Below are 14,672 nucleotides of genomic sequence, written 5' to 3' on the forward strand. Positions count from 1 at the left end.
ACATTTTCAGTGTTCTGACACCTTGGTCTTCTGACATATTCAGTGTTCTGACACCTTGGTCTTCTGACATATTCAGTGTTCTGACACCTTGGTCTTCTGACATATTCACCGTCCCAACACCTAAAATTCGATGAAATGTTCCCCGCGCCTATTCGAACCCGATTTTCCCCAAAACGAAGCCTCGCAAAGAAAACGTATTACATATTTTCACCTCATTTTCCTACTTACAATCCGCTTACCACCTTTCTGTTCCTTTGACGGCTCGATTTATCGCAAAACGTACCTCTCACGGTGACTAATCAGATGCAAATTGAAGTATCTCCGAAGTCTCTTGGTCTTTTTAGAAATATCCACGGACATTAATCTTGCCCAGCATCATTCTTAGCGTTAACTTTCCCATGGATGGTCAGCCAATACGGAACGTGTTAGCGGCTTTTAGTTTTGCGCGACCTATTTAGACGCGTGTCGTTTTATCACCGGTATCCCGGCTTGTGTCAATCGTTGATTCTTTTCTTTCTCGTGGCTCGCGTGCACGCGGCCGCGAAAGTCTCTGATTAAGTATCGGCTAGAAGGTATCGTTTTATCGGTCGAATTGATGAAAAATTACGGACGGTCGGGTTTAATCTTGTAAGTGGGCAACGACGTGTATCGTGACGGCTGGCAGTTGCGGACAGTGCATAGGCACTCTTTACGATTTCATTCTCCTTTTTGCCAATTGCGTAATTACCGTCAGGCTTATCGGCCGGTGTGTAGATTTTGTTACGCGTTGGTTCTATCGGACTCGGGATCGTGAACACGTCTCGCTGGGTGGAACTGCGTTGTTGGTTTAAGTACAGAGGTTTCCAAACTGCATCAGACCTTTTCGGTGAACTATACATTTTTTCTTAGCTTGATAGCTTTTTGGGGGAAAAGAACAAATTTTGAATTCTCGGAACGACGAACTGATAATTGAATTTATTAGTTGATAATTGAATAATTTAAGATCCCGGCCAGGAAAGAACGAAATTTCTTTCGCTAAATAACTGTAACAAAAGAAAATACATAGCCAAAAGGACCCCTCCAAAAATCAATATTTTATTTCTGGATACATCAACCCTCCTCGTGTTAAACATACACCATAAATCATCCACCAGATTACGTTCACTCTCGTAAGATTAACGCATCGTTCGAAGTAGGTGTTCCAACTACAATTCAAGCAACATTTCAGACAATCCTTCCATTCCTTCTTTTGTACTGTCAATTACAACGATGGAATTGTCGCACGCTCGACAATGCTTCAAGATCGCCACGTACTTTGTACAAGCAATCCGAGGAACGGTATCTCCGATTTCTCCCAGATGGGAGTTGACGCTAAATAGCGCGCTTTGCATAATGCGACACCCGATACACCGTCACGTATCATAAGCACCGCGAAATGTCATGTAAATTAAACGAGGTCTGCGCCCAGTTCGTCATCGGTCAGGTGTATCGATCACTTTTACTCGACGCAAATGATCGCAATGACAAGATAGCACCATTCAAGTTTTACGGTGATCGTGGCCTACTTGAGAGCCATCGAGCACTGGGACAAGATTATCGTTGGATACGAACGGATGCAACGCCCGAGTTTCGCGCCAGGTAAATTCAAACGTTCTGTTCTACGATTTGTTCCAATTCCATTTGTCTGCTGTGCTTTCACTGGCTGCACAAAGGCTCTGTTAACGTTAGCAAATTGCGAGCAGAACGTTATTGATAACCGTTGAAAGGGAGCTCGCGGGGATCGGAATTTTTATGAAAATTTCGTTCGGAAAATTCATGATACCTCTGACATCAAATTTTAATCTCTTCGCGCCCTTGGTCGCGTATGTGCACGTTTAGTTTTTTTTTTATAATTATCATTACTGTCAACAATGAAAAGAACAAAAATTTGATAATAACTTATTCCTCAACAAGAGCAAATTAAAATCAAAATTCAATAAACTTCTAGATTTTTCTATCTTGAATATAAACTCGCATAATTCATTCAGAATATTTATTTCATAATCTCTTGATTATTGTAATATATCCTTCGTGTATGGAAGATGTGTCGAGAATCAGTTAACCCTTTGACTGTTGACTGTTCGACTTTTGATAAAAATTGAAATATTCGAAGTTCGTTGCAAAAATTGAACTTCGGGGGGAAAGAGGGTTTTTAAGTTTACAATTTTTATCTCTGAAACTAAATGTCGCGCGAATAAACTGTAAATACAAAAAAGTTTCGTTTTGCTATTCCCTATAAGGTGCTATTTTTGTTTGAATTCGTACCTCTACGTCTCTTAGAATTTTCAGCATAAATCATCTTGACGTACACTCACTTTTATTTCGATACATTAATTCTATCTTTTTTCCCCTTTTATTTGCAAGTCACTACTTTATTTCAGAATTCGTACTTCGTATTTCCCCCTAAATCCAAACTTCGTACATTTATACAACTTATGCAATCGACAAAGTCGTTCTTCGTTGCGCAAGACGATTTTGTGTTACTCCGTTAGCGATTCCAATTTACGTTTGGATGCATTTTACCACGACATAATTGCACAATGGTTTCTCCAATCGATTATACAATACGGCTAGAAAATATCCTTGACACGTCAACAAATGCACAATCATGGAACGTGTCGTGCACGCAATTTGTTTCCTACTTTGCAGTGGCTCTTCACGATCGCGTCAGTTCTCGGTGCAAATAGTACAAAGCTTCGTTTACACGACATACTTGGTTGTTCGTGAATTCCACACGGAACTCCGGCCGCGAATTCAAACACGCATTTGCATGTATCGTGCAGTTATGTAGCGTTTATGATTCGCCACAGTCCGATGTTTACGCGGTTCGGTTTAACGATTACTCGCGATTACACGGGTGTTTAACGAGAGCCGAGAATTTGTAGAAACTAACTGGGTTAACGAGCATCGATCTTTTTCTGCAAACTTTTCCAGGGCAGAACTTACGACCTGTGAATGGAACTTTATATTTCGAAAGTGGTCTCGCTTGACTTGTTCGAAACAAATGTTGCGTTAGATATGGTCCGAATGAAATTTTATAAGAATAACAGAGGACGGATCAAAGTGCTTTAGTACACAGTGCTTTTTTCTTGATGTTTATTCGATCGATAAGATTTTTTCGTGAAATATAATTTTATTCCACAATCCAGATCCTAATTTGCCTTCAGCTAATTTGCTTCGGCAAAGTTGGTCCCAGTCGTTGATCAAATTATTAGAAGCATCGAGATAAAATTATGATTCTAATGGTTTAAAAAAGCAAGGTTGCCAATGTTAAGTAAAAGGTGTGTATATCAAATTTGAGAATTGTCATGTTCGATAGTCGATCGTGTGTCTTCGGAATTATCTTTCGCGTTTAATTATATAATACCAACAAAGACACGTTTCCAAGGTTAGACTATTTAATGTAATGTAATTCCTGTTCGCACATTTTGTAACAACTCTGCACATTTTGCAGAGTGCGAAGCATTGCGTTTGATTTTTCAACTTCCAAGCGTCGATCTGAACCTCATTTTGTCACATCTTCCCAGGTGCTCTAACAATTTGATCAACGGCTGTATTCTCTACTCGTAACTCGAAATTTGTACGTGGTCGCGAATTTTGCCCATCTCTGGTGGAAGCAAGCCGCACGGCAAAGTGGAATCGCGATAACGGCAGGAAATCGGTGGCTCGCGACTACTTGATGCAAAGTCGGAGCGAGGAACGGCGCGGCGCATTGTTCTATGATGTATCGGTACGTGTCGAAACTTTCTACTATAAAAGCAGCGTAACGCGAGATGGAGCGATCGAACGTCGTTCTCGAAAGCTTTTCGATGCGTGTCCCGATAATTCACGAGATTGGAAACCGAACACTGTGTTACGTTCCCTGCGCCGTGGCTCGCCGGTTCCTACGTTCCGCGCTCGTGTTTCCTCGTAGATTTTCCATTTTTCCACGCTCGTCGCGCATAAATAGTCCTGTAAGTTCTCGCCTCTCTCCTCCCCCGTTCCAGCTTTCGTATTTTATATTATTGGCGCTTGTCGCGCGTTCAGCCGCGAGGAAATTCACGGTACTTTCATCTCGTAATTATTCGCGATATCCATTAAGATATCGGCGTCCCTCGATAAAATTGTCAACACACCAAACGGAGAATCGATTTACGAGGATCGATTCGTTTGTTCGTGCTTCCATCGGCTCCGGTTACACTTTGCATAATTCGCCGATCCAGGATCGTGGAACATTTTGCGAAGCGAGCGAGTTTACCTGCAAGAATATACCTGCATATTCTTCCTTGTTCGATTATTCTGTCGGTTCTATGATTCATAATTATAACATAATATTGAAATATTATATTCGCGTAATATTCATGCCATGATTGAACGGACAACAAAGCAGCCCATCATTGGGCATTCTCGCAAATTTAATAGATGAAATAGATGAAATGGTTTACAATCGATACACGAACAGGTTAAACGCACGTTACGTTTATCGATTCGACGGGTCGAAGGGTCTTGATGGATTATCGTTCGTGTAATAAATAGCAATCCATCAATAATCAGCAATTTCCTTTATATTTGTAATATAACACGTAAGTAACGTCGGACATTTTCATACGCGGCTAGTTGCGCTAGAAAATGCACACGGTCACGGTCTTGAGTATGATTGAAGTGCAAACGAATGGCGCATGACGTGCGTTTTGTAACGTACCACCGAAAATTAATGTACACTGTCGACCTCCGTCACGCCGCAGTCTCTCTTCGATGTTATTTGTTTTACGATTTCTCGTTTCACCTGGGAATTTTTCCCATCCTTATCTCGACAATTGCAACGATTCGAAGAACGATCTGTTCTTAAGATGACGAATGGCTAGTATGCAAGTATCTCCTCGACATGCCGCTGGAATTAACCATGCAGAATTTTCACTTTGCGTAGAAATGCGGATGTAAACATCTACAGTAACCGATCATTTCTCTGTAAACATTCCGCGACTATGAAGCGCGCCATTAAAACCCTCGATTTTACATAATTTATCATATTTCGTTCTTGGGTCATCCGTAGAGCGAACATGAAAGTTCGCGATTTTTTACGTTCGTTTAAAATGTCACGTACGACTTGGATCTTGACCGATCGATAGGAATTTATCACGGTTTAACGTCACCAATCGCTTATTATCAGCGCGAAATGTAGGAGATATCTGCCGTAGGTTTATTTAAAATATTTATATCGTTATTGGTTTATCGAGTCTTTAGATAGGAGTCACTTTACGAAAATGCACAACGTAAATAAAGGCTTGTTTATTGTCCTGATAACGCTTATAATATTCACGTTTCTTATTTTCTGTTAATATTTAACATAAAAATACTTCCATGTTGGTGGTATAGGTACAATTAATGTAAACAGGAGACAATAATTGAGGAAATGAAAGTGAGCTATACACTCTCCAAATATTGTTAAATATTAACTTTAACTACGGGCAACACGAATCAACTATCTACTCAAGGCACAATGGAAGTCCATTTTAAAAACAGGTCGTTCTTTTATAAATAGCTCCGATTTGCGGATAGATTCATCTTAAGGCACTCCGCGTTATTTTACATACGTACTTCGTGCCGTGTCGAATTTTCTTGATCTTCCTTCGTTCGAGTCCCAGCGTCGAAAGATGGGCAAAATTTCATTTAAATGAAAGATGACGAATGAAAATACTGTATAGTAATTTATTCGAATCGTCCGTTTGATTGAACCAGTCACTCATTGTCAGAGCGAGCTTTCGTTCGTTCAATCTGAAATGCAATTGAATCGATGATTGCTGAAACGACACACATGGAATTTTGTTTAGCTCGTAGCGAAAATAGGTAGGATCCTGTTTCGCCAGTTCTGGCTCAAGAAATTTGTAGAAAATCTATGGAAAATCGATACGTTTAATCAGAGGTTTCTACATTACACTAGACATTTCAAATAGACAAGTAATACCTTTACAAAGTAATGGAAAAGTTGAATCTAAAACATTGTTATTCGTCAAACATAAGTCTGCGAAAAAGTGAAGATAATTCTACGAGTATAGAATCTTCATCAGAAAAAAGAAGACAAGCTCAGAATTTTAAATAGAATTTTATAAAATACCACAAATCAGGTATTTATTTTTACGGGGCAGACAACTACCTTTCGTTCTTAAAATAATTACCTTTTGCTCGATGTTTGGGATTTTTCTCCAGACGATTATCGCGCCCATCTCCGCCGGTATCTTACCCGTGAAACACCAATTACCTTTATCTTAAACGTCGATCCTCGATATCAGATAAGCGAAGGTTTCTTTTGAGCGTGGTCGAGAGCCATTGTTCTCGAAACGTCGCGGGGGGAGAAAAAGCCGTTCCAGCGAAACGAAGTGGTCGAAAGTAACGCGGTGCAAACCGCGAGTAGCAATTGCTCGGCGCTAAGAGATAAGTAGAACAATCGCACGCAATCGTACGCAATCTATCGGAGAAAGTGGGCTAATGCGAGCTACGGGGGCAAAGCACAACACCTTTTGTTCCTCGCAGATTTGAGCTACTCGGCTCCGCGAACCAGAGAACGTTGTACCGAGCGTCTTCGAGTCGGGCGATCGTCTCTGGGTCGTGTGTTCTCTCGCGAACGAGACAGGATTGTTCGGTCATGTGTACAGTGAGTGCAACAAAGTATTCTTACAGACAAAGTATTATTATATAAAGTATTAGTATTATTATAGATTTGACGAGAAGCTATGCGTAACTCCTGTTATCGTTACGTTCTCGCGGTATGAATGATTTGTTTTTCGATATTTAAAATAAATTATACACGGATCTTTCTGCGTCAGATCGATCGTTTTTGTGTCGCAACGTCAGAGATTTCGATGATATTAAAATATACAGGGGTAATATACACCAGTTAAGAGGGAAAATAAATTTAGGAGTATATTTTTTTTAGTGATTTGCATGAATTTTTTGAGCACGAAAGAAATATATATAATTTAATGAAACTTTGAGAACGTTTTATACATATATTCAAGTAAATACCGTAATTTTTTGGGAGTATTTCCTCGGAAAATATGGAAGATATCAGTTTGCCACTCTTCGAAGGTCCCATCATAAAACGTAGCTGTTTCTCGTACATTCTGGAGTGAAATGTCTCGCAATAAGTGTGCAAGTTTTCCTTCCAAAAAGTTAAGATATCGAGCAGCTGTCAAATTTTCTTCGAAGAAATATTAAGTAACCATTTAAAATGCCACACCAAACATTGACATTAATTATGGCGACAACGAAAACTCTGACACAAAGTGCAAAGCGTTGCATCGTATAAGACGGATCGCAATTCGAACGTCTGATGTAACCTGATTTATTTTGTAAGAAATAATTATTATGCACTCGAAATTAAGGAGGGTTTGAGTCATCACTTTTCGCAACGGTTTAAAAAATGCAAGCTTCCACAAAGCTAACAGATTTTACCATTTTTCCCGAAAACTTCCCTCAGGAGTGAATTCGCGTTAGTCAACCATAAAGTACATTCATTCCTCTCGCTCCTAAAACGAAAGAGCGCTTCTGCGCGCGAAATATCGTGACACCAACAATGTCGAAGCGTAACGAGTACAGAGAGTCGAAATGCTTGACTTGCTTCGCGGAAGCAATAAAAGCTTTTAACGTTTCTTTTGTACGCGTGTGCTTAACCTTTGCACCGAAGCGTGCACGGCGTCCGCTTTCGGTATTTCGCGATACCCGGAACCATGATTTATATTCAACCAAGGAAACCTCGTGGGATAACGATCTAATCTCTGCCAAGGAAAAAGGAAAACCCGCCGCGTAAATCATCCGGTCGATCGAGCAATACGATTGCCGCCCCGATGGCGAATTTCGCGTTGTTTCATCCTCGAAGCTATCGAGCGATCCGTCGAAATTATACGGTTTGTACGCTTTTCCGAGCCACGTATCGATTGGCTCGCGTTGGAAATGAATTTCTAATCGATACTCGATCGCCAGTCGTGTGATCATCGCTGAGATCCTCGCGGAACTTAGTCCGTAGAGGTACGCATAAGAAATCGCAGACTGCACTTTTCATTGCTGAATTAATTAATGGGAGAGCTCTGTATCGAATCCATTTCGTAAGTTATTTTTTAATAATTGTGTTTACATTACGTTCGTGTAGAAAATCCTATTGGGTCCTAAAGTTGAAGTGCTCTCTTTAATTCGAGCTTCTGTAATAATATCTCTTGGTTGATTGTGCTGCTCCATTTTCATCTTTTTTATTATTGACAAAAACCACTCAAGCTTCAATACTAATGAGATGATCCTATAAAAATTATACACTCTCTCGAAAAATACTACTAAATTTCACAACGCGATCCTCCACATCTTACTTGCGTCGACTCGGAAAATTCGCGAGAAAAGCGGTCAGTATTTTCTCAACGTCAGGTCGAACGCACGAAACGCGCGTCGTCAATCGCGAACGGAAAAAAAAATAGCGCCGTCCGATTATGAGCAAACGTTGATTATGCACGGGATAGGAAAGTAGAGTGCGAGCAAAAAGAAGCGCGTACCGCGCGCCGTGTGCGGCGGTTTCTTATCGCTCGTTTCAATCCCGCCGTGGGCAGGAAAATCATAATCCTACTTTATACTTCCTTCTTACTGGGAACCGTGTCTGACGGTGTGTTCTTCGCGCCGCTCAAGTAAGGCTGCGCGAATTTCTACGAACCCCCGGCCTCGCTTTCCTTCGTCGTTCGCCGCTTGCTTCCTCCTAGTCGCGTTCGTTTTTTGTTTGCTGCTCATTAATCGCGTCGAATTGATGAATTTCACCTGGTGCGTCGAAAGGAGGAAGCCGAAGGCTGGAATGAAAAATGAGTAAAAGCGTGGCCGTTCGATATTGGGTTTCACGACTTTGGTGCCATTAATATCGCCTCTCATAACGCCAGGATTCGATATGTTCGCCGGGATCGTGTGTTACTCGGAGAGAAACGGTGTCTACCTGTTTCTTTGTGCGCGAAACAACTCGGATGCTGCGTTTCGGTGCAAGACTGCACTTTTCATCGGTGAATTAATTAATGGGAGAGCCAAGGCGAATCGAGTCATGCGATACAGACATCGTGTACGTAACGAGTCGATCATTGGTCTCCGTCGTTAACAGGAATTAGGAGAGTATTCTAGTCTAGAACGTCGAGTTTTGTCCTTTTGGGGGATTTTTTTTTTAATACATTCTCTGCTAAGCAAATTCGAACCGTTTTATCTCGAGCGCAAGAATTTAATACAGATGTGTAATCTGAAAAGGGTAAGGAAGAAAAGAGTAAGGAGAATTGCATAGGCCAACTTTTGAGGAGTTAAGATGTTGCTTTTTATTAAAAAGTGTCAAACGTGTCTGTTTGTGGTCTTCTTCGATCTGATAAATTGTTTGTTTATGATACGGAAGCATATTAATATTAAGCATCGAAGCAATGAATTCACTCTCAGAATAATTTTTACCAGATAATTAGAGGCTCTTGCTAGAAGAAAACGTTTTCTTTTCAAAGTTATTTCTTTTTTGTGCCATAATCTAACTTCTTTTTACGCACGAAATCATTAGAGGTTCTAACTCGCTGCATTAAAGTCTTTTACTCCGAGCCAAGGTTGTTTCACAACTTAACGGACATGGAAAAATGACAGAGATTATTTTCTCTTATTCCTTTCGATTTCAACCTGCAGTTAAATCCTGTTTTCTGCATAGTAATTAGCCGCTAAGAACTTCATTCATACTTGTCGTAAATTACTAGTATTTCTTCACGCAGCGTTATATAATATTTATATTGTCGCTCTTTCTTTTCTACCTCTATTTTGTTACGTTTCTTATGGAATTTCCATGATTTCGATTTACTTCGCGATACACGATTCTGGATTTGTCGATGTTGAGGCATACCCGCCAGCTACGAATTCTCGAATATCTTGTTCCACATCTCACAGATTCATCGATAAATTCGAATAGTCGCGAAGATGTCGAATCACGCAGCGGTGCAATAAATATCGACGTTCGCTGACACGATAAATAAATCAATATCCCGTCGAGACGGTATCCGAAAGGATCGGAAACATTATTTTAGGAGCAAACTGTTAAGTTTCGTGTGCGAACGATCGACATCGTTCCGAGGTTGATTTACTGTACGGAGTACGGAGTTAAACGTGTGCTTTAATCGTGTTTCTCCCCGGTGCTTGCTTTTAAAGGCATAACTTAATCTTGTGTCGCTCAGCGTGAAAGAAGACTTTCGAAGATCACCCACCGATAACGGTACTTACTCGAAACGTGATTTAAGGCGCATCAATCGAACTTTATTTAGGCTTCCGGGCGCTTTCGAATCTTCTGTTCCCTGTTGCACTTAATATCCGTGAGCTCGATTCGTCATTTTACACGCTTTCGAATTAATCGAATGATAGTAATTTGCCACTTAACGTCTCCCAGTTTATGGCCTCGCCTGATTTATGGAAACCGAGTTTTGGACCAAACGACCGCGCTTTGATTGTCTTGTCGCTGTACGTACAAGAATGTATTCAATTTTCAGGTAAAATTTAATGTTTCGTTCGGATTCGAAGCAAAGTTACCGCGTTTAAATTATTTTTGTGCGGCTTGGACGAAAATTCACTCGAACGGTTGAAAGCTTCCTGTAACGTCTAAATATATCTAATGGAAGCTTAATGTCGCCACCGTGTGACGTTTTACCAAATTTTTGTAAAAAAGCAAATCTATTCTGTACGATGCAAATGTTCTGTTTGCAACAAATTCCAGTATGCATACTCGAGTGACGCAAGATTTAAATGAATTCGACAAAAATACTTCATTTGTAAATAAATACATATTTCAGTAACATCAGAATGTAAAATAAAATCCATTTTTATGTCGTAGAAAGAAGAATACAGTTGCCCTAATTTGTGGTGAAAATTCATTAACCCAGATGTTACTGTCTTTCTTTTAAAAGAACGGTCGAAAGCTTCCTGCAATGTCTAAATATAACTAATGCAGACTGGATGTCGCCGCCATGTACCGTTCTAGTAGGTTTTTGCACGTGTAGACCGAACGTACTTCTTTTTCTAATAAAATTACATCGGCTTCAAAACACAGTATCGACCGTAACAAAAATGCTTCATTTGTAGGTCAATAGGTATCAAACAAATATTACGTATTTATTTATGTTTCCACATTTAGTGCATGTTCCACTAGACAATATATTTTATCGATATTTTATTTAATATCTTATCAATAATGATAATAAATATCTCACAAACTTTTTCGATAATTGCGAGATTTTCACTCAATCTATAGACCAATTTTCAATTGTGTCGACCTGCCAAGGCTTTCGCATCCCGAAACTTTCGAATTTCGAATGAAACAATTTTTAAACGTCGAATCCAACGAATGATTATGCGACGTGGATGACTAACGTTCTTGTTTAATGTTCGTTTTTTGTCACGAGTTGATCATAAAAGTGACGCGACGTGACTGATGACGTTCACAACCTCAATCTTTTAATAGCCTTTTATTGTGCGGGCATCTGATCGAAATCGTAATTATGTGTTAAGCCAACCAAAAAAAAAAAAAAAGAAAGACTCTGTACCGGAGGCAAGCTTTGTTATTTCATTAGGCACACCCCTTTCATCGGTGTACGAAATAACGTGCCAGTTTCGTGCGAACGAAGTCTGTAGTAAATAGTGCGAAAAGTTGTATTCGCGCTAAACGTCACAATTTTATGTTAAGCAATCGAGGGCAGGGCCGGCGAAAATTACCCAATTAAATGGCACCGATTTCGATCAACTTTTTACAGAACGACTTTACCATTAACAGATTCAAGACATTTTCTTGCAAGTGTTATTATTTAATATTCATCTTATAAAAAATATATAACATGCGACAGCATTTGTAAATAAATGACTCCTCGTTGTAAGATTTAAGTGTAGGATTCGAATGCGAATTTAGGCCCTGCGAAAGGTCACGCCGAGAGGTATGCGTCAATAAGTGAGCAGCTCCATTTTTTCAAATTCTTGGAAAATTCAAAAGATCGTTTCAAAATTCAGACTTTTCAAAATTTTCTTTCCTTTTTTTTTTTCTTTTTCATATCATAGACAAGTAATAACATTGCAATGTTTCGGTAATGATTCCAGGTACTCCAACGAGACATAGAGGCGCACGGTCGTATCGTTAGCTCGGTAGTAAAATTAGGCGATAAAGTTTACACGCAACAACAGGAACAACGACAGCAACAATCGCAACAGCAACAAGAAGAAAAACAGGAGCCAGAGAAAGAACAGGAACAACGGGAACCGCCGCAAGTTTTGCGAATCGCGAGGTCTCTGGAACGTCGGTGGCACCTGCTGTTTCTACGTGCCTTGGAATGGCAATGCCACATCGAGACACTCGTATCCCGCATAAGCAGCAAGGTGAGTCCGAATATCCGTTCTTTTGTTTGCAATTGCGATTTGCGTACTGCATCTGCGCGGCTCGTTCCATCGGCAGCTGCGAGAGGCCTGATCCACTCTGCCTCTTTGGAACTTTTGGGGGTAACTGACCTCGTCAAGAGCGAATATCGAAAATTGCGCGATAAGCAGTTCGTAAATAATGGAGGATTGTTTGGAGAATTATTTTTCAGGACGAACTCTTATTTATTTTACCTGTCGACACTTTGGAGACGTCTTTGGAACCTTTAAACATTATAAATACATTTACTAAGTATATGTTTATATAGAAAGAATTTACTGTATCAATGTATGCAATGTGATGATTTTTTTTAAGCAAAAGACTATCATTGAAATAAAAATACGTTCGCAATCGCGCTTAATTTTCGATTTCGCGTGAAATGATCCCTATATAAATCGTATTAAATATCAAAAGAATATAAGGCTTTAAAGAAGTCATTACGTTGCATACATTGATATAGTAAATTCTTTTTGCATATTAATGTTGTAAATTCAATTCTAACGTTCATTCCGATGACGACTGTATTCCAAACGGTCGAAATGTAGAATATCATAAATAATAGCTTGTTCGAAACTGCAAATTCATCATCTTGTACCATGTATACACGTAAGCTTGTCCATGTATACACGTAAGCTTGTCCATGTATACACGTATACCTACACGTTTTGTGAATGATAAATCCTGTAAGCTGATAGCAATAATTAACGCGTGCTTTGCGAGGAATATTTGTCACTTGTGCTCCACTTCTGTCAGAGCATTATGACAACTGGCTGAGTCAACGTTTACTCCTCGAGGTATCGCAATTTGTAACCGGTTGCAAATGAATACTTGTAAACAGAAATTTCTCTACTAGAGAGGAACGTCTCTCTTGGTTTATCTATCGCAGGTTACCACCAAATTTATCGCACTCGAATGAAACAAGACGTGCGATGGAGACATGGGAAGTTTATTAAATCATTTTTCGTAACCTCGGATACATCAAAATTTAAAAAAATGTTTTCTGTACATTTTAATTACTTACTCGGAATACGATTGGAATTTTCAATCGATAATATTACCTATTCAGTTTTAGCATTAGTATACATCAAAAGAATATAATTTACTACCGAAATATTTTCAAGCAATCCAGTGTTTACTATAAATCTCAATCTTTCGCGAATTTTATTTCAAGTAGAAATTCTAAACGTGCAATTAACGAGATTAGGTGTTAAATATTACACTCTCTTTCGAAACTATGTGCGTCTATGTAATAAGCTAGTTCCATTTCAATGAATGGAGAAGAGAATGGGATTCTTTACGAATAAAATTTTGTCCCATTCACAGTTACGGTGTATGAGATAAGAGAGACTTGAGCGAAATAAATTGCCTGGAGAGCAAGCTTGGAATTAGAAACTCTCAGCAAACGCTGACGTTACTTTACATTAATTATAACAGCATGCATTTATTTCCATGTTGAAGGAGTCGCTTTTGCTCGCGCTTTGTCCGTAATGGCTTGATAGCTGGGGATGTATGCATAATGCTGGTCATTAGGAGTATCAAAACGTTCCTGGTTCTTCCCGCAATCTGTGTTTTGCTCTGTACAATCATTTCGCTGTCTTTGCTCAGCGCTCTGCACTCACGTCCACGCAATGAAACGTTTTACCCAAACGATGCCCTCGCTAAATGTTGCTAAAATACGGTGGAAGCTTGCCTAAATTGGACTTACTTTGAACATTCTCTTCGATTGCACTATTCTTAATAGATAGAATGAACTACTCGAATTTAGATGATCCCTTTCTTCGACAATTATTCGATGACAAACTGGAGATCCTCTAGCGAGACTGTAGCACATAGAGTTTCATGAAACTTTGCACACAGATACACCATTGAAAAATAAGCATTTGACGCGTATTATTTAATTAGTACAAAGCACAAATTTTCTGTTCGAATGAAATAAATTTATTTTTTGGAAAGAAAATGTAACCGACTTCGAAAAAATATGAAACAACTTCTACATAATTTATACGAATACTCGCCTCAGCTCTAGATATAATTACTCGAAAGTATGAAAAAAAGCACTAAAAAGTATGAAATAAATTTAAACTGCATTATTACTCACCAGCTCTTGATGAATTCGATTAAATTATTAAATACAATGCAACCTTGTAACGGCGGAAAATTCAAAATTTTTCATTCTTAGGGCAATATACACGTCGAATCGAGTAACCACATCATTTTCGAAATCGATTAAAAAATATGATTCCGTGCC

General features: G+C 39.3%; 1 protein-coding gene across 4 annotated transcripts in view; it reads left to right on the top strand.

Moving 5' to 3' along the window:
• The window catches only part of LOC128884809 (klarsicht protein), a 168,879-nt gene that overhangs the window by 65,451 nt on the left and 88,756 nt on the right, over window positions 1-14,672 (top strand). For all 4 annotated transcript variants that reach the window (XM_054138445.1, XM_054138449.1, XM_054138446.1 and 1 more), the window contains exon 7: window positions 12,112-12,387. In XM_054138445.1, the coding sequence (XP_053994420.1) occupies window positions 12,112-12,387 (276 nt within the window). The remainder of the gene's footprint in view (window positions 1-12,111; window positions 12,388-14,672) is intronic.

Source organism: Hylaeus volcanicus, chromosome 2 (genome assembly GCF_026283585.1).
Source record: "Hylaeus volcanicus isolate JK05 chromosome 2, UHH_iyHylVolc1.0_haploid, whole genome shotgun sequence".
NCBI classification, from domain to species: domain Eukaryota; kingdom Metazoa; phylum Arthropoda; class Insecta; order Hymenoptera; family Colletidae; genus Hylaeus; species Hylaeus volcanicus.